Here is a 21,711-nt window from a genome sequence, read left to right as displayed (position 1 = left end):
AGACATGGTTTCGAAGACAAAAATATCCCTCCCCTAAAATCGTTTCACTTTCATTCCCTTCTGTCTCTATTATCTGAGGTATAAAAGAGCAAGTCATTAATTACAACGGACTACATTGAGTATAGTAAAGATCAATTTTTCTGTTAACATGGATCAAATCATATTTTTTTTTTAGAGAACTTTATCCCAAATAATTGACTGTTGTTTGAGGTATAAAAGAGCAAGTCATTAAAGGACTACGTTAGGTATTAATAAAAACCAATCTTTTTGTTAACATGGACCAAGCCATATTTTTTGAGAGAATTTTATCTCAAATAATTGATTATTGTTTGAAGTATAAAAGAGCAAGTCATTAATTATAAAAGACTACATTAGGTATTAGTAAAGATCACATGAACACTACCTTAGCACCCAAAAATTTACCAACACCCACTAGATTCACCCCCAAAAAACACAATTTTTATTCCTCCAATCCTAGATTATTTAGAAAACTACAACCCACAAATTGGCAACTTTTCTTACCTTTACTCAAGCCAAACGCCGACGAGTCCGGATCTGAAGGTCAGAGAGAGAGAGAGAGAAGCAGCCGAGTGCTACAGTGACTCGCTGGCTCTGTCGAATCACTGTAGCAAAGTGGGGAAATGACGAGGATGAAACGAGACTGATGGAGATGCATAGAAGCTTCAGAGTTCAGACCATCTCCAACCTCGTCCTCCTCTCTCTCTCTCTCTCTCTCTCTCTCTTTCTCCCCCCCCCCCCCCCCCCCCCCCCCCCCCCCCCACTTCTCCGTATATGTATGTATCTATATGTATGCATGGGTGTGCTTTTTTGCTGGGAAATCAGAATGATATTAAGGGGATATATTAGTCCTTTTATGTGGCCCTTTTCATGTATTACGAATTAGTTTTCTCCATTTCATATCCAGAGCAATTTCATAAAAACTGGTCCATGACTTGGGACTTATTTGCTCCAATGGCCACTGAACCGTAATTCCCCTATAACCAACAGAAGCAGCTGCAGACTTCGAGACTTGTCTTTCACTATAATTGGAGTGAGATTTTATCTGGAACTTTTCTTCTTTAAAGCAATGTAACCTTTTATCTGGAACCTTTCTTCTTTAAAGCAATGCTACGTTTTAAGAGGATCAAACTGCAGAGCCTCCAACACACCCACAGTCGAGCGCGAGCGCACACAGAATTTACAGAAGGAACTTCCAACTATTTTAAGAACTATATTCAGGTACTTAAAGCACCTAAAAAGCTTCAGAACCTGAACTGTTACACCATTACATCCATTTATCAACGTGGTCTTTTAAGTTAATTAACTGAATGAAGTACAGAGAAATGACAAACACCACAGATTTAGTATACATATGGTGTAACGGTGGGAGTTTTTGCGGGTATGGGTTGTCAATTGGAATCTCTGATCAAAGAATTCTCAAGTGAAGATCCGGATAGCCAGCCCTTGTTTTGTGCCTCTCGAAGAGGTCGTGAAGCGCTTCAACAAATTGGCTGTGTACTTCATTGACCTTCAAAATGAGTTGAAGCAAAAGGGCAAGAAAAGGTTAAAACAGCGAAGTTGATAAATAGGACTTCAAAAGCTTGTGTGGCTTGCAACCCTATTGACAATAACCTCCCTTACAAACCAAGATATATTCATTTCAAAAGCAAATGCGTATTCTTAAGTGAATTGAAGTAAAACGATCTAGGTAGGTAGCTTGACGGATATTTATTACATCAAAATATATGATTCTTTGGGTAAATACGGGGAAGTTCACCAGTCAAAACCAAAAGGAAAAATGAAAAATGTTTAGGTTTGACTTCTCCCTTAAAATGTTGCAAAGCCTCACAAGTTCTCATGGAGACAAAGGTTTTAAATTAAGCTCTAATCTTAAGGCAAACGATATTGGTCAAAATTTATTTATTTTTGATAAGTAATTATATTAGAAAGAAGGCATTAAGGGAATGCCGCCCGTATATAAGATATTGGTCAGAATATAAGTGCAGGTAAAAGCCTGGTTGAGTGTGGATGTGTAGATTTCTCAGCATCCAAGTAATTTATACATGCATCTGGTCGAATTAACGAAAACATAATACCCCAATAAAGATAACACTCCCAAGTGTCAAGGTGGGGTATTCAGTCCCTAAACTGCCATTGACATGCAAATGAACAAGAGTGAGCGCTCTAGGACGTAAATACATACCGCACAGTTGAGCAGCATGAATGGACAAACATAACATATTTACTCTACTTAAGAGGTGGTAATGAGCAACAATACCTCTTCCATGGTGGGATTTGGATTTTTCTTGACTTCAATTGGTCTACCAACCACAATGTGCATTGGATGTCGATAAGGTAACGGAGACCTGCAGGAGAAGCATTATGCGATAGAGTTCAATCAGCTCCAGAGGCAGTTAAGCAGGTAAGAAGAATGAAAAGGTATAGACGTATAGACAGCTCCCTAGGAGTGAAAACGTACCCAAAGATACCCCAGAAGATAATCGGGGTGAATTTAATAGCTCTAGAAAATTGCATGTACAGTTTCCCACTAGGCTTCCACCACGTATAGACGTATGACTACAGTAGAAGTGAGAGGGACAGAGAGATGTTACGCTTGTTCAAGGCAGAGTTAAGAATAGTGGTAATAATAATAACCAACAAATTTTACATGGAAATAAAGAAGTACATGGCAGAAAGATATAGACGACTAAATAAGCAATACCAATGAGAAACGAAGATACAAATTAGGAAGGGTGGCAGTTTCTTTATTGCAGGCCCATGCATTCAAAATTGGTAGCCTAAACAAATAAAGTAATCCCTAGACTAGCACAACAGACAAGCTTGAGGTATGCGCAAGCATCTTACAATGAGAATCTATTACATGTACTGCTGTCCAAATTACCAAGGAGGAAACGATTAAAGTAATGGTACCTGACCAAAACAAAAAACTGGAACCAAGGGCCGGCCCATCTCCATAGCTATGCGTACAAATCCTCTTCTTGATTTTAGAAATGCAACCTAAAGAGAGAGAGAAAGAGCAGAGGAAGAGGTGAGTACAGAGAGAAGTTAGTAGTTGAGCATTTTTCTTTTGAATAAACAAGGTCTAGCTGGATAGCTTGACTGCCTATTTTGACTGATCTCATCAGGCTGAGATGACTTACGACATGATCTGTACCAGAAAGACCCTAGGAGTCATTTGACAATGAGGAGAATATCTCCATAGCCACAGTGGGAGCCCCAAATGTTCATGCACATACATCATAAAATATTTCACAGTAGTTGATCACAGGTTGTAAAAATATGAACGTGTACAATATTCCAACACAGAGAGGGAGAAAGCCAGAGAGAAGATTAAGAGCCAATTACAAATGAAATTGTTGGTGCATATGATTAACCTTCAATCAAGATATAGATACAGCTTATCGACAATGAGTGTGAGTTAAACCTCAGAGCTGTGTTCCATGTGAATTATCTCCTGCACTCCACCCGGCACTATGATGCAGCTATAACCAGCTGCCAATAAGGAGACAAAATTTTTCCTTGAAGCAGGTGCAAGTCCCAACCATGTCCATATATGTCTGAGGAATGGTGTGTAGAACACCTGTTTTTGTGGGAATCACAAGTTAATACACACAGAAAGCTAAGAATGGCTTCATCAACTTTACAAGTGTTCAAGCAGAAGGGTTGTAATTGGTATTCTTACAGCAGTACTCGCAAGGACCTTAATTTTTGGAAGAGGCATAAAGCCTGTGAGATCGGCAAGTGCAACAACGCCAATGGGCAAAACTGAATGCGGTTCAAAGCCAAAAACTGCACAAACCATTGGCTTATTCGTTATTTGAGCGAAAGAAGAACAAATAAACTGGAGTTGTCAGCACATAGTAAGGTTAGACTTTCTTACAGATCAGAGTGGAATATTATTAACGCAGTTCACCAGACTAGTTCTTTATTTCATTAATGAACCGCAGAAAAAATAAAGAGGACTTGTGCAAGATAAAATGTAGAAGTTCCATCAAACGTCACATTAGTATTTAGTAGTACAAACTATACAACAATTAGAATGGTTTTTATCAAGATGTGGGGAAAAGCAACTCATGAAAGTCCATCCTTTATATCAACCATCAGTTATATGCATATTTTAACCACATGATAATCGATCCACATTTGGCAGAAGCAAAAGCATTCAAAATTCATTGTTATATGGTATACCTAGCTGCTAGATTGAAAGTATTAGCCAAGGAGAGTTGAGAACATGCAACGGGTAAAGGCCTAATGTATAACGTAAGAACCTGTAAACCACCCAGTATCACTCACAAGAAAGCAATCAAAAGTATAGAAAATCAACCCATGAGAGAACTACCAAAAAACCATTAGGACTTCAAGGGAATTGCTTCGGAGAAGAGACAGTGAACTCATAGACAGAAGCCCCTTTCTAGCAAAGGACCAATATCATTCTGGAAGCTGTCCTTGCTTGCACATTTTTAAGCTAGATATGAGGATAACTTTGAGCCAAACCCAATAGTGTATTTTGGTAGTTGGATAACAACAATCAATTTATGGCAAAAACCATTGAATTTAGGGCTGGCAATCTTGAAACTGGCCTCATAAAGTGATAATCACCAGTCTTATATTGTGCAAGACGTCCAACAATGATGATTGACGGGTTAAACAAAAGAAGCCATAATGATTTAGATACATACAAATTTAGTAAGGAGTATAATGGAAAAGAACAAGAAAAAAGGAGGTACAGAAGCTTGCCATAGGCCTGGTTTGGATCGAAGGCTTTGATATCCTCCACATGTAAAGTCGCTGGGAAATAGCCACAAGCATGTTTGCAGATATACCTGAAATTCGTCAAGTTATCAGTATTGTTCTGTAACCAACACTCCATTTGGAATTACTGAGAAATCACATACAATCTGTGTCATGAACAAGCAATTATTTCTACAAATCTGCATAAGTCAAAATCGCTGACCTTGCTAATTTCCGACCCCCTTTGCTTTTATCGTCCATTGGAATCACCATAAAAATCACAAGCAACCCCAATACCCTGAATGACAAAAAAAAGTAGCAAAATTCACAAAACAAACATACTTGGGCAATCTCCAATCCCTTCTCACTTTGTTCTCATCATTTATCAAAATATTGTTGGTTCTCATCAAATATTTGAATGAACACTCAACCTATCAGCGAACTCATTCCAATCAATTTTTCTTTCAAGTATCAAAATTGGAAAAACTTCAAATCTATCCCTAACACTACTACTTCAAAATTTGGTCAAAAAAGTCTTTTAATCCTTGATCAGGTGAAAACAATCAGGTCTTAATTTGATATCAATTTGGTGCAAGAATTGTATCTCTTCTTTTTCCTTTTATTTTTCCCATCAAACTCCAATTTGATGAAATTATTTTAGAATACTTAGACATGCCCTTTCTCAGTAACGCATAACTAAACAAACAAATCAACCCTTACTACCCTTACTTCTTTCTTTCCCCTCCTCAATCTTGAGTGTAAGTTTGGTTAAGAACTTGATAATTAAAGAACCTAATTTAATGTCAACAACTCCAGTTGTTCTCCATTAAATTCAACCCTCTCAAGTCTCAACCTTAAGCAAAAACTCATTTAACCCCCTTTCTTAAAATGAAAGTTCCAGTCCTTACTCTACTAAACACTCCATCTTGACCATATCAACAATTCAACCCTTTTCCCCAAAACCTTCTCCGATTTCAAAACCTAGATCCTTCCTTAATTCCATATATATCACTTTGGCAAAATGATTGGAGCTCAATCCCGAGGGGTTGGCCTAGTGGTCAAGGCCAGTGACTTAGAAGTTTTCTCAAGTTCGAAACCTCTTAGGTGCTACGAACTCTTTTGGGGCCAGTCCATAAATTGTTTTGCTAAAACTGACTTTAATTGGGACACCGCAAGTGTGTGGCGGGATTGGTCCGGGATTAGTCACGAAAGCTAGCCTGGACACCTGCTCTTGCAGATTAAACATATTAATAAGTAGCAACAAACACACATGCATATAGGTATACATATCCAGAGAGAGAGAGAGAGAGAGAGAGAGAGAGAGAGGTTACACGAAGAACTTGGGAAGAGGAAGGAAGAGGAAGGAAGCAATGACGATAGCGACGTTGAGGTGGATAGCTCCGAGCCAGATGATCATGGCCAGAGTCGTGTGAATTACCGATCCTTCTGACCCCCGGAACTCCGTCGGCGCGACTGACGGCGGCGGCGGTGGCTGGATTCCGTCAGCCGTCTCGGTCGCCATGCGGAAATCGGAATCTGGAGCCGAAAAGTCGCGGCACTTTTCCTCGAGTGGTAAAATGAAGCGTGGATTCAATCTATACATACCGGCGTCTGTATCTATATATATAGAAAAAATATTTTAATGCAAAATATGGAAATGAGTTTTGCTCTTTTTCTTATCCACTGCATTTTCTGTTGTGACCCCTTTTTCCTCCCGTCTTTTTTTTTTTTGTCGTTTTCTCTTTTAATTTTTTTTTAAACTTATTTTTGGTAAATGATTTTTTTTAACTTATTAGGATCTCTCTAGGTTTGTAGGATGACAATTGGTCGGTTCGGTTCGAATTTTTGTCGAATCCTAACCAAACTCGAAATCTAAAACCGGAACCGGAATCGAACCGGAACCAAATGGTTTCCTATCCCTCAAACCGTAATCACACCTGACGGGAATCGGTTCAATTTTTGTAATACTATGGGTGTAATGTTTCGAGATTAAATTTTTTTCATTGTATTTCTATTATTACTACAGAAAATACCTCTTTCTGAAACAAAATTTCACTTGTGATTATAGTATTTAAATCATTTTTTAATTTTCACGAGAAGGTAAAAAAGTAGGAGTGCAAACGAGCCGAGCCGAGGTTCGTAGTGTTCGAGCTCGACTCGTAGTAAACGAGCTTAAAACTTGAGCTCAAAGTTTAGGTAGTTAAAAAATGATTTAAAGACTATAATTTCAAGAATGATTTAAATTTTAAAGAGCTCCCTTGGGAAAAAAAAAGTAGGGGTGCAAACGAGCTGAGCTTAGCTACTTCTTAGCGAGCCTCTTTAGACGAACCGAGCTTTTGAGTGTCGAGTTTTGCTCGTTTAGTAAACAAGCCTAAAACTCGAGCTCAAATTCGACTCAATTATTAAACGAGTCGACCCGAACCAAGATTTTACGCGAACAGCTCAATTCGTTTGCACTCCTTGAGAACAAGTAAGGTAGGGAACCGATTTCCCAGCTGCTTTCTGTGTTATTTTCCCAACTGCTCACTGTGTCTTGGGAAAGGACATTTGAGTAAACTCCGAATGCACCGTCGTCTTCAACGAACCACTCACGAGGATGATAATTAATGAATTGTGGTCCTACCATTAAATTGGATGGGAGATTCAAGAGACAAGAATAAAGATGGGGACCCAGAAAATATTTTCATAAGTAGGATAATTTATTTTTAATAACTTAGGTATGCGAGTTAGTTTATGCGCATTTCGATTAATCTTGATCGAGTGACCAATCCCACTCTCTACTTGTGGGAAAGCCAGAGAGAACTCGAATTAAATTCCCTTACCTATAGCTGGTTATAGTAGCATGTTCTAAGGCCCAATTCATTGGGGAGCAAAGACAAGACTCCACGCCATCTCACTTGGTACTTATAAGTCGAATGAATTCAGATTCACTTAAAAAGAGGTTGGCAATGTAAGTATGGATGACAATGAATGCGGTATAGATAGCGTGTGGAGTGGTAGCTAATTGGGAGATGCCATGTTTCATACATGCATTTGACGAGGGTTTGAAGTTTACAAACTACAACTAACAATGTTGACTTTCGCCAAAAAAAAACCCGAATAGGATGTGTATATGGACCTTAATATTCCACTTCTCAGGTGGAATGGGAATAAAAGCAAATCATCAAAGCCAACAGGAAAAATGGTAGTAAAAAATCAACTCCAAATCATCATATTCGATTACTGACTTCTAAAAAGACAATTATAGCATCCTACGAAAAGCAAGCAAACAATAATTTTTTAGATTTTTATCTCTAAGAACTGAAAAATGAAACTTAATTCCCATCAAGAAGAGATAGAATAATTAATACTTAATTATCATTAAGTCCACTTTTATAAAAATACATTTACCATTAATGGGTACCTAGTACTCTTGCGTACCCTAAAATCTTAGGGTACCCTAGGGTTCTAAGATACCCTGGAATTTAGGTTTAGAAGCTTTCTTAGAGCCTTAGGATTTAGGTTTAGGTAATTTTATAGAAATTTTAGGGTGCACTTTCATAGGATATATATCGAGACCTTATTCCACTTCTCTGGTAGAAGGGGAATAAAAACAAATTAAAGTACAAGCAATTAATCATCAAAACCAAGAGGAAAAATGGTAAAAAAACAACTTCGAATCATCATATTCGATCGATCACTGACTTTTAAAAAGACAATCCCCGTTCTGCTTTTTCTAAAAACCTTCTTTTTCAAAAACAAGGTAATTTCAAACTCAAATATAACGAAAATGAAAAATAATTTTTCAATTTTTTTTGCACCGTTATCAAACAATATTCATATTGGTAGGAAAATTATTTGCATAAACATATAATTTTTGACCTTGAAATTTACCTTATGTTTCAAAAAGTATCTTTTTGAAAAAGTGGAACAACTAGCATCCTAGGAAAAGCAAGTAAACAATAATTTTTTACTATATATATAGTAGTCTATATATATATATATATATATATAGAGGAATTTTCAAGTGAGGGATCCCTCATTTTATTAAAATGAGGGACTTTCATTTCCCGATCAAATTTTGAAAATCCGAACCGTTCAATGTGTGCAGAACGTAATTTTAAGGGTCCACGCGACAAATCAGGAAAAAAAATGACCGGGAAGGGCGTCATCCGAGCAGTTTTTTTTGAACCGTTCAATGAAAACTGCTCGGATGAAGCCCTTCCCGGTCATTTTTTTTGCTGATTTCTCGCGGGGACCCTTAAAATCACGTTCTGATCACTTTGAGCGGCTCGGATCATCGAAATTCAATCGGGAAGGAGAGTCCCGCATTTTAAAAAAATGCGGGATCCCTCACCGGAACCCGACTGTATATATATATATATATATATATATATATATATATATTCCCGATTGAATTTCGATGATCCGAGCCGCTCAAAGTGATCAGAACGTGATTTTAATATATATATATATATATATATACAGTCGGGTTCCGGTGAGGGATCCCGCATTTTTTTAAAATGCGGGACTCTCCTTCCCGATTGAATTTCGATGATCCGAGCCGCTCAAAGTGATCAGAACGTGATTTTAAGGGTCCCCGCGAGAAATCAGCAAAAAAAATGACCGGGAAGGGCTTCCCGGTCATTTTTTTCGCTGATTTCTCGCGGGGACCATTAAAATCACGTTCTGCACACATTGAATGGTTCGGAGTTTCAAAATTTGATCGGGAAATGAAAGTCCCGCATTTTAACAAAGTAAGGGATCCCTCACTTGATAATTTGTGTGTGTGTGTATGTGTGTGTGTGTGTGTGTGTGTGTGTGTGTATATATATATGTTCTTCATAAAAGGAAAATGTTTAAATGTAAGATATTGTGATTATTAATTTTTCATTAATAAGAACTCATTGGTGATAAATAATGGTTAGTGTGTTCCATGTGGTTCATACACAAAGGAATTGTTTGGATATATCAAAATTCCTGCGACACATGGCACCAACCTATAGTATTTTTATATTGCGTAGTTATAGTGTTTGAATTGATACTTAATTAATTTCAAAATCTATCCTTCACATTCAAGGGATTACGTTATCAAAAAAAAAAGGGTAGTCCTATGGTACACACCCCTTATTAGGGGGTGTACCGTACGCATCATGATTTTAAACTCTTGGATTTCAAAGTAAATAATCCGGACCACCCATTTATTAAATCAATTTATAAAATAAAAAAAGGGCTCAGCAGGTAACAGGTTGTTCACTCCTCCTTGACTTTCTCTCCCTCTCCCTCATGTGTAAAATACTACAAATTATATAACATAACCACAATTGTTATGACAACACAAAAAATTGACACTTTCTTACCACAATGTGTCGTACCAAAAGAAATCGATCAAAAAATACTAGATACACGACCAAAATATATCGTAGCACAATCAATAATTATTATACCCAAGCAAGATACATGTCTAAAATATCACAAATTAAATATTGTATAACTTAACATCCTAACAGTTCTGATTGATCATTTTAAAAATACACCCACTAACGACATTTAGACTGTACAGTCAATTTATAGTATTTGGTATGAAACCTAGTCCTCTATTATAATTGAATATAATGTAGCCATACGACTGTGACACAATAATAACGATCAAATCCGTTGAATTTTTTATGTTTGTTGATTAAGTCACCTACGTAAATTTTTGTCTCAATCAGGTTTAGAAAGCTCCATCATCGGCACACAAATTGAATAATATAATGATATTTTCCATCCAATTAAGTGTCTAGCTATAAGCCATCAACTTCATTCTTGGTACGAATGACCTAATTAATATTATGTAAAAGATAGACGATTTTGATAAAATAAAAAAAAAATTACCTTACGTGAGGCTCAGATGGTGTATTATTATATTTTAATGTTGTATTGAAATTGAACGACGAGATTTGTTGAAGTATGAAAATTTAAGGATTAACTATGTAATTTATCCTAAAAAATAACAACATTCTTTAAAAAAAAAAAGGAACGAAGGGTGTAAGACATGAACCCCAGATCTTTTAGAGAAATGTCCAAACTCCAACACTTTATCACTATGGTACACAATTTAGAATTTGTAATTCTAAAGGCTATTAGTTATATAATATTTTCTTGTATGTATGGGCTTTATTTTCAGACTAAAAATTTGAGAAGACAGAGACCTCAAATGCCTCCGTTCTAGTGCTGGGCCTACACTTGTAGATCATATTATAGCTTATGTCAATGGTGTAAATCAATATGTCGACTATAATAATTTTTTTTGAAAGAAAGTACAAGGACAATAAACTTACAAAATTATTTAGATTTTACTTCCACGATCTAGTTTCAAGGACCACCATTAAATTTTGATTGGTATGCATAGGGTGAAGGTTTGACACCGATCCATGTGTCAAATATATAGTGCCAATTGTTAAGTGCATCGACCTGAATATCAATAAGATTGGGTATTAATGTAATTAATTTCACCAATTACAAAAAGGGGAGTAATTTTTACAATCTATTTTTTGATATTCACACTTATTTTTTTGTATTCCATTTTAGTGTCCAAAGTGTATGCATTTGAGACAGTAGGATAATTATTTTTTTAGTGACCTCTCATTTTTCCACGAAGGAATTTTGATTTTTTGAATTAAATTTTGTGGATAAATAATTTGATTTAGACAATATTTTGAGAGGAAATTGTAGTTGTATTAAAAAATTTGGGTATAGTACTTACTTTTTGGTGAATTTTTTGGATGAAAATTTTGTGCAAGAACTTCATTTTTAGTTTAAATTATTGAGGTATTGTGTAGGGACAAATAAGAATTTGAAAAAATAGTATGGAGGGAATCGAAAATTAAGATAATATGGTGGAAATTTTAAAAATTTAAAAACTAATGTGGCGGGAATTGAAAATAATTAGTGGTATTGTATTTTGCCAATTATAATTATCGTTTACTGAACATTCCGATTGAATTTTTTTTATACGACACGTTATGGGTATGAAAACGCCAATTTATGGTGTTGTCATAACAAATTTGGTTATATTATTAAATTTGTGGTATGATATTTTGTTGATTATAACTATCGTTAATTGAACATTCTGATTGAATTTTTTTATACGACACGTTGTGGGTATGAAAACGTCAATTTATGGTGTTGTCATAACAAATTTGGTTATATTATTGAATTTGCGGTATGGTATTTTGTTAATAATAACTATCGTTAACTGAGCATTTCAATTGAATTTTTTTATACGACACGTTGTGGGTATGAAAACGCCAATTTATGGTGTTATCATAACAACTTTGGTTATATTACTGAATTTGTGGTATGATATTTTGTTGATTATAACTCGTTAATTGAATATTCTGATTGAATTTTTTTATACGACACGTTGTGGGTATGAAATCGTCAATTTATGGTGTTGTCATAACAAATTTGATTATATTACTAAATTTGTGGTATTTTAGACATGTGTTATTACGGAATATTTTAATTAATTTCATTTGGTGCGACACATTGTGGTAAGAAAACGTCAATTTATGGTATTGTCATAATAATTATGATTTGTTATATAATTTGTGGTATTTAAATATATTTTCTTTTGATACGACACCTTGTGTTAAGAAAATGAAAATTTTAGGTGTTGTCATAATAATTGTGGATATTTTATAAAACTTGTGGCATTTTACAAATATTTTTGGCTTGAGTATAATAATTGTTGATTCTGGTACGACATATTTTGATTTTGTTACGGAATATCATACGAGCCAAAAAAAATTTGGTAGGATTCATTGTGGTAAGATAATGTAACGCCCCGACTTTTCGGAACAAAAATAAAGTAAAATTTTAAGAAAATTTGCTAAATAAATATAATTTTCCAAAATAAAGTTTAGCTATTACAATCACAAGATAAATTTACTGATTCAAAATACATTAATTTCAGAGCTGACTCTAGGCTTGATACAAATCCGAAACATACTCGATCTTCGTTCCTGATATTCTTTCCGTGTTGAACTGCAACATCTTTGAATCATCTTCATTGAATCCTGCGCCCACTGGCAAATTGATCGCCGAAGCAAACGATTTGCCAGGATACAAACGTATCCGTGAGTGATAAATCACCCAGTAGAATAATCCAACCCAACTACCCCCCTTACTTTACAGTTAGCAGGTAACAAGATAATATTGAATCGAAGAAGCCAAACAAATATTCTCCACATAAGCCAGTTCATTACTATCCATAACCTAATGTGAAATCTAAGATCTCTCCGCGAGATCTTTCCTCCCCAACCGCTAGCTATGCCCTGTCCCATGAGCTCACTTTTTTTTGTTGTCGCGGATTGCACTTCAGTTATGTACCTAGCGTGTATCCCTCTCATTACAACAAAAGAAAGCTTATCATGCCCGAATCATAACTAGGGTTCGCTTATCTTATATACCACTTCACAATCATCACTGGGCTTACTTTGCCAGTATCAATACATCATTCATCATTGGGCTTACTTTGCCAATCATCATTCATCAATCAACACTGGGCTTACTTTGCCAGTTTCAAACCATCACATCCAACTCATCACATCTCAAAATCCCGCCTGCAGGCAATCTAAAAATAAAACTTTCCAATTTATCCATTATCTAGCATCGTCTAGATGAGTTCTATTTCGCAACACCATCCCATGTCTCTAGGGTCCAATCTAGCATTCAAATCAAGTATCGATGCAATATACAACAAATCAATAATAATTAAAACAATTAATAAACAATGTAATCACGCAATTTATTATGAACGGGCCATTGCCCTTAATCTTGTATAGTCACAATGTCAATAATAAAGTAAGAGTTTTTAAAATAAATTAAAAGAAAATTTTTCTGGGCTTTTATTAATTAATTCTAAGATAATAGATTAATTAAAAACCAATAAAATACATTAATTAGATAAAAATATTGGAGTATTTATCATGACCTAAATAAGAGTTCTAAAGATCCTACGCAACCAGTGGAGTGTCAAAAGTTGGATTCGGAGGGTCACGAGATTTGTTTAAATAAAGACGTTAAATAAAGTGACCAAAAGTGAAGTAAATAGATAATAAATAATTTACAGTTTAAAATATATTGCGGTTAACAAAATTTTATCTTCAGAAGGTAGAGAGTCTAAATAAAATTATTTGGGCATTTATAATAAGGTTTATAAGGTCGTAAAGAATTTTTGATTGAAAACGCTATAGAAATAACAATAAATAGTAAATTAAATAAAAAGAAATTAATTTAACAAGATATTATCTTTGAGATGCAAGGAGTCTAGGAAAAATTAGTTTGGGTGTTAAAACGTTGTTTAGAAGGTCGCAAAGATTTTTCGTTTGTAAACTTTGATAGATAACTAATAAATAATTAAATAAATAGATAATTAAATTAAAAAAAATGATCTTAACAAGTTATGATCCTTGAGTTGTGAAAAGTCTAGAAAAAATAGTTCGGGCGTCATAAACGATGTTCGGAAGGTCGCAAAGTTGTTTCGAAACGTTTAAAACCAACTTAATCTATCAAATAAATTAAACTGATATAATTAATACGTTTTATACTAAGCTGATATTATATTGTAAGAAAGTAATATCAAGTCAGTAGTTTTTCATAATAATAATATCAGACGGAACGTAAACTAAATATCAGAAAGGTCATCTTCTTCGCAAATAATTACAAATAAAGTGTCAGGCTCAAAAATAATATAAATTTGGTGAATACGGCATAAAACGCTCATTGAACTATATATTTTTTTGTTCGGGACATAGGGTTAAGCATATAAACACTTAATAACACTTAATATACTTAGAGAAGAGGTTGGATAGGATTATAATACCTTTAATCGGATCGAATTGATTTAAAAAAAAAATGAATCTTGAATTTTTGGAGAAGACGACTTCGGTTTTGGCGATCGGGGGACCTTGGGCTCGAATTGAATGATGCTTGGGGTTGAGGAAAGTGATTGGAATGATCAATTCGGGTCTCGGTTGGTCGGAGCTACGAAATCGACTTTTCTCTCTCTTTCTTTCTCTCTCTAAAACTCCATGGATTGAAACTTGGTTTTCTCTTGTTTTTCTCTCTCTTTTGGACTGGTGGAGCGTGGGGAATATTGTAGTGTAAATTTCGTGGGTCAAGGGGGTGGGGTATTTATAGGAGAATTTTGGTAGAAGATGATTAGAGTTAATTTAATGAGGTTGGGTTCATAGGATTTGGAATGGACGAATAGGGCTTGGTTTTTGGGTTAGGGAGGAAGTAGAGACTGAGTAGGAGACGGAGAGACGGAAAGAGTTTGAGGTGAGGGAGGAGAAGGAGTGTGCATGTACGCATGTATGTGTAGGAAAATTTAAAAAAAAAAAAATGCATGTAAATATTGTATGCATAATTGTATTTAAAAAAAAAAAGGATTGCATTAAGAAAAATAATTCTAATAATATTATATTTAGAAAAAAAAAATTGGGTCAAAAATCCGGGTCGTTACAGATAATGCCAATTTATGGTATTGTTATAACATTTGTGGGTAACATTATTTAATTTTTGATATTGTACGCATATATTTGGTTAGGGTATAAATATTATGGATTTCAGTACGAATAATTATGGTTACATAATAACAATATTTTTTAATTATGGGTAACCTGCTAATGACCTGTTCAACAGGTAAATTTTAATGTACAAGTTGTAACTAGAATCATAAATATGCATTCAAAAATCAAAAATCGGCATAATGAAAATCACAAATTGTCATAATTTAGACATACGGTATACCCTGTGTACCAAAGCTTCCTCCAAAAAAAAAAAACCTATGTATATTGTCCTTATTTGAAAATAATAGTACTGCTCTCGAGGACAAAATTTCCCCGTAGATCCGGAAGACCTCGTGGTGCGCGTCGGTGCTTGTATAACCAAATACTATAAAACGCCATCTATTTAGTATTGCAAGAAATTATTCGGGTTTTCTCGAACAAACGTCACGAGATGCATCGGGTCTTTTACCATTATACATTCCTGTGTAGCTAAAAACTAAAAGTACAAACTCTACAACCATATGTGGTGGTAGAAAAGCCTAAACCACCGCGCAGTGAGACTTGTGGGAAAATGAATAGTTTCTTAGTTTCTGCTAACTCAATTAAAATGGTACTGAGGTTTGTTAAACTTAACAAAAGGATCAAAATCATTTTTTCTTTTACCACCGATCACAAAACATCACTTTTTTACAACATTGGTTGTTCGGGTCGATTTATGCGTGCTTCGACTAATTTTCGAGAACTCAATCCCATTATTCATTAGCAGAAGTCCGATTAAATAAAATAGACGGTGTACGATCATATTATCATGGAGTATAGTTCTGCACTTGTGAGTTCCCAAAGTCTTCCTAGTCTAGCGTGTACGTAACATATCAGTTTCAAGTTTTATACGAGGACTGAGTTTTCAATGTGCTTAACCTCCGGTCCTCTCCGATTTGCGGGTTTTTTTTTGGTTTCATTATGGATCCATAAAAAGAATGATCGGAATCGTTTGTTTTTTTATAACTCGTTGAGAAGAATAGCTAAACCAAAAATCGGTCTAATCTTATACTGTTTTTATACTATATGAACGATCGAGTTGTTGTTGTGCAAGAAAAATTAGGAAGCCAAATATTGTTTGAAATTCCAAGCAAGTATTTTTTTTTTCCTCGTAGAATCACAATCTGTTCATGTACAAAACAAAATCCAGTTATTCTGATTTTCGGCATGGATATTCTTCCGGCTTATACAAAATGAATGATTTCGATTTTTTTTTTGGACTGGAAATCGGTCCGCATGTGCGATACATTCTTAATTTCACTCTTACTTACACGTGTAAATATAAAACATATTCCTCTACCGACATTATGGGATTGAAAATTTAAAAAAGAAAATGGTAGTAATCATATTGTAGTTGAGGAGCTGAATGAGGAAACTTAAAAGCGTAAAACAATGATCTCCAATCAAAGCGTTTGGCACCTATTTTTAATGGGCAATGGTGCTCGGTGTGCACATCCAGACCAGCCGTCTCGACAATCAATAGTTCGAATTATCAAGACCGGATGTACACAACACCATCCCCCAGACTGACTAATTCTAACAACAAGGCCATGGATGAGGTCGTTTCCGTCCTTCTAATTAGGGAAGTGACCTCACACTACGTCCTTGGCTGCATGTTCAAATTTCACGGAGAGTAAACATTCTAAACATTGGGGTCATTGAAGGGTTTGCTGAGTCATTAACTTCTAGGCTCCGTAATTAGTTAAGTTGTACGCATGCTGACCTAGACACCCGTCTAAAAAAAAAGTGACCTCACTATATATGTACTGTTACTACTGTATTAGGATTCAGACGGGTAGATAGAATCTGGTATTTGTTCAGCTCAGGTCATGAGGTGGAGTTGAGTTTGAGGGGAAATCCTACTTGCTCATTAGAAAGGTTAAGGTTGAACACATTGAAATGCCTTTTATTCGACAAAGGAGTTGAGAAAAGAAAATGAAGTAAATAAAAGGAGAAAGTTTAATTCCATACCATATAGTTTTCATCGTTTTGTGAATTCCAAAACAAATTAAATTTGATCAATAGCTAGTTTAAGAAGGGCCGCGTAAACGTAAAAACAACAACACGTTAGGCATAACAAAAATTCTACGAGCACAACTTTAAAACACAAAAACATATGCAACTATTTTCGGAGCCAATGTATGGGGACCCATGTGCATCGAATAACTCTAGATGCAGTTGTATTTTAAAGTTCATGATCTGCCTAATTAGTAGTATTGCTCAAAGCATAATTGTTTTGCCTTCCTTCTAGTAAAACAACAATACGTTAGGCATAACAAAAAATTTTCGAACACAATTTTAAAACACAAAAACAAACGCAACTATTTTCGGAGCCAATGTATGGGGACCCATGTGCATCGAATAACAAACATCCAAATTATAAATGTACTCCCTCCGTCCCAAATTCTTTGTGCGGTCCGCAAAGCGGAGTGTTAAAAATAATATAATTTTTGCAAGAAAAAATCAAAAGTTTTTTAACAACTTACTAGATAACATTGAGTATTTTTAATTTGTGAAAAAAATTTGAATCTTTTCTTGAAAAAATTGTATTATTTTTAACACTCCGTTTTGCGGACCGGACAAAGAATTTGGGAGGGAGGGAGTAGCATTTAAGAAAGTGGTTACTCCTATAGTGGGGAATTTGGAAAGCTGTATCCATCTTCCGCAATGAAAAAATATGTACTATAAACTTTTAGGTAAGATTTTGACCCCGCCAACTGAAATTTCTAGTTCTGCCCCTGGCATTCCGTAATTGGTTGTGAATGATGATTAAACATTTCAAGATATTTTTTACTATTTTTGCATGTACTATAAGCATCTTTAATGATTAAATCTAACATTGTTATTTAGCATGTCCCTCGTGCATAGCATTTAGGACCGCGTTCCGCTAAGTGAAATATGTAATTATTTTTTAAATTAAAAGTAATGTATTGTGAGAAAATGACCTGTCTCGTAACATGAAAAATAGATACTCCTACTAAAAAAAGGAATCTTAGCGGAATGAATTGTCTTCTTTTCCTGATCTCTCTTTCTCAATATCCAAATATAGGATTCAATAAAGTGGTTATTGTAACGATCCGGATTTTCGCCCTATTTTTTTCGAATTAAGAAATTATTTTTAATCAAATAGTCTATAATAATTGATTAATTATTTAAAAGTGTAATTAGATTAAACTAGAACCTAGATTAATTTTTGGTGATTAAAATTAGTTTAGTTCATACAGTATTAATTAGCTTGTAACTATATTTGTGTGTCTATATATCTATATATAGATACTAATACCCATCCCACAATTTATGGGATTATGCTCCTATCCCCTCTCCCTTTATCTCTTCCGATTCTATCTATCTCACTTCCCTCCCACATTCCATCACCTTCACCCTTATCATCTCACTCTCCCACCTTCCTCCACTACTCCCCCTTTATTTCTCTAAGTCCACAACAAAAACCACACATTTTCTTTTCCATTTAATTCGGCAGAGAGAAGAGAGGAAAACAACTTCATCCCATGCACTCACATCATCAAATCTTTAATCCCAATCTCCATTCTCGTCCGTATCATGTACTTCTATTCATGGCCTGTTTCCTCCTTGTTGATGTCGTTTTTAGGCCTGAGTTTCTTCACAAATGTTGTAGAGGGCGTCGAGAGCTTCGATTTCAACCCAAGAATCACCCAAAACGGTCAAAAATTGATAGAGTTATCGCTATTCAAAGTTTGGTAAAATTCTCGGATTCTGTTTTCCAGGCAGATTCGGCGAATCTTCTAAACGTTCATTTTGCTCCTACTTAGAGTAGTTTTCAGGCTTAGACTTCTTCACGAAAGTTGTAGAGCGTTTCAAGATCTTCGCGTTAGACTCAAGAATCATCGAAAACGGCAGATGTTTGGTCAAGTTATTCCAGCCCTAAGTTGCTGCTAGAATACCGATCTTTCGCCGCCAAATGAAAATCCATCGAATTCCACCGAATCGTTTTGTCCAGATTAAAGGTAGAATAATCGCTTCCTTACTTTCTCCTAAGTATATTTAGATTCTATATGTTGATTTTGACAAGTTATAATATGGAGGAAAATATACCCACGCATCAAAATCACATGATCCAAAAGTGCTCTGTTTTTTTCTGGAATTGGAAAACCACCTGTTACTGTAGCATACACGATTTCCTGTTAAAATGATGTTCTGAAATTGCGATTTGCCCCTTGTGTTTACCTTTGTTCTACAATTTGATCCTAAACTATGTGTTTAACGCATTTTACCAATTTATTAATGATTAGGATTATGATTAATCTATTTCTCGTTAATGTTAAAATAGTCATACATGAACCAAACTTTTCTATAAGTAAATTTTGTGAAGTTAAAAAAAATAACGGGTAATATACTCCATTAACAAAAGAAAAACTTTATAAGTAATAATCCTAATGTTTAATAAGAATAACTACAGTAGCAAAATAAATCACTTTTACATATTTGAAGTTAGAAAACGAGGATTTCATTAAATGATACAAAGTTGGTAGCTTATACTTACAATTACAATAGTTACTCTAATAAAATTTATAAATGAACATACTTGTTCAACAAAACTTAATAATCCAAAAGGCTTTGGCCCATTCCAAATTTCTTGCGTGTTTGATTATTCACACACATCAATTGTTATATTGTTATCTCATTGAAACATATTGTGTGATGAATTGAGCTATTGTTGACTGTATCATAATGTACGTGCTAGAATAGACTTAGGTTTGTTGGGTGGTTACGAGTAGTGACTTATGTAGACGATGTTAAATAAATGGAAAATGGTAAAGTTAATTGAGGATGTTGGGTGCCGGTAAAGGACCCTGGTACGGTAAAGTACCTTTAGTTGAGTTAGGGAACGGTAAAGGACCCCGAATACGGTAAAGTACTCAGAGTGTGTGGATGACGGTAAAGGATTTCGGGTACAGTATTTGGGATACGGTAAAGGATCCTAAATACAGTACAGTACCCAGTGTATGTGTGGAGGACGGTAAAGGATTCCGGGTACAGTATTTTGGGAGACGGTAAAGGATTCTTGAATACGGTATAGTACCCATTGTGTGGATTAGGGGTATGGTAAAGTACCCAGTGTGTAGAGTTGGGAGACGGTAAAAGATCTTGACAATGAGATAGTGCGACCTCTAATGCTGAGTTGTCATGGTGAGCTGTTCCTTTATTATGGTTGTAAGCGAATTCAGACTGGATACATAATTTAGCAGTATTCGCTTAGAACCCTGGTGCAGGACAAATAAAGGGAGAGTAATTCCATGGGACGGTCAAAGTTGGTGGATGTGGGAAGAAAGGATCTCGTGGAGAGAATCCTTAGATTTCATGTAAGTTAATGGATAGTAAAGAAAAAGACGATGTACTATTATTTTATACCATCTGTATATTATCAATTGTTATATTGTTGAACTGCTATTGTAGAGTAAGGGTTGGTAGGGTTAGAATTATTCTACTGGGTGAATTATCACTCATGGATACGTTTGTATCCTGGTAAATCGGTTGCTTTGGCGATTAATTTGCCAGAGGGTGCAGGATATCAGGAGACCGAAAAGCAGAATCCTCTACAAGTTGATTAGTACTAGGGTGAGGACCTTCCAGCTGAAGAAGGGGAGTTTGTCGAGTTTTGAATGTCTTACCCTTCGAAGCTCTGTTAGTTTGAAATATTGTTATTTGAATTTCCAAAGATGTTATCAGATTAGTCAAATTTTGTTTTGTTTTTGGGGTTGTAAGACAATTAAGAAATTTTGACTTTAGTATTTGAGATTTTCGCTGCTAAACTCTGTTTAATAAAATTTCATTTCTTAAATCGATCTTATGAATTATTAAATCCATTAAAACGGATTTAATTAACGTGTCCGAAAATCGGGGCGTTACAGTTATAACTTATAGTGAAATTTGGAGTGGAGAATTGCCTTTCAAGAGTAAGAGAGTTTTGACTGTCCAAGAGATTCTAGTGTGGAGAATTGACTTTATAGTGGTTTTTCTACACAAGTTTAGGGACGCTGATTTTGGCGTTTCACTTTTGTACGTTGTCGCTCCACTTTTAGTGTGAAGTTATTAGTAACTTCATGTACAAAGTGGAGAGTCTGCGTATAAAACTAGAGCACGAAAATCAATTTCTTGTATAAAGGGTTTGAAATTAATAAAAGTACATTACTTTGCTGTGTTCAACTCTTCAAGTACAGGTACACCTGAAGTGCTACAGTCTTACACACCACCCAATTTATCAAGTAAGTTTGGCAATGGCAAGACTAGGATTTAAGTTCGGAGGCGGCACCCAGAAAAATCAATTTACTTGATACCCAAAAAAAGATACTATATGTGTTCTAAGGTTAATCATCCATAATACCAAAAAAGTAAAATTTTT

At 35.1% G+C, this 21,711-nt stretch overlaps 1 protein-coding gene across 1 annotated transcript; it reads right to left on the bottom strand.

The window, feature by feature from the left end:
• Nucleotides 1-1,197: 1,197 nt before the first annotated feature.
• On the bottom strand, nucleotides 1,198-6,397 carry LOC131304251 (diacylglycerol O-acyltransferase 2D-like). Its single transcript, XM_058331427.1, has 9 exons — nucleotides 6,084-6,397; nucleotides 4,976-5,050; nucleotides 4,759-4,844; nucleotides 3,704-3,810; nucleotides 3,446-3,601; nucleotides 2,932-3,018; nucleotides 2,480-2,577; nucleotides 2,279-2,366; nucleotides 1,198-1,528 (listed from the first exon to the last, which is right to left on the bottom strand). Exons 1-9 carry the CDS (start codon nucleotides 6,353-6,355, stop codon nucleotides 1,427-1,429), a joined length of 1,071 nt encoding a protein of 356 aa, XP_058187410.1. The 5' UTR covers nucleotides 6,356-6,397; the 3' UTR covers nucleotides 1,198-1,426.
• Nucleotides 6,398-21,711: the final 15,314 nt, after the last annotated feature.

The sequence above is a fragment of the Rhododendron vialii genome, chromosome 10a, assembly GCF_030253575.1.
Source record: "Rhododendron vialii isolate Sample 1 chromosome 10a, ASM3025357v1".
Classification (NCBI taxonomy): Eukaryota; Viridiplantae; Streptophyta; class Magnoliopsida; order Ericales; family Ericaceae; genus Rhododendron; species Rhododendron vialii.
Note: the sequence above shows the minus strand (reverse complement) of the source record. Positions and strands in the feature narration are given on the sequence as shown.

Excerpts from the sequence above, each read along its gene's own strand:
- LOC131304251 (XM_058331427.1), bottom strand. The coding sequence starts at position 6,355 with ATGTATAGATTGAATCCACGCTTCATTTTACCACTCGAGGAAAAGTGC. Across the intron at positions 5,051-6,083 it reads CCTCTTCCCAAGTTCTTCGT|GGTATTGGGGTTGCTTGTGA; the intron begins GTAACCTCTCTC and ends TTTGTCATTCAG. Across the intron at positions 4,845-4,975 it reads GGGGGTCGGAAATTAGCAAG|GTATATCTGCAAACATGCTT; the intron begins GTCAGCGATTTT and ends GACGAATTTCAG.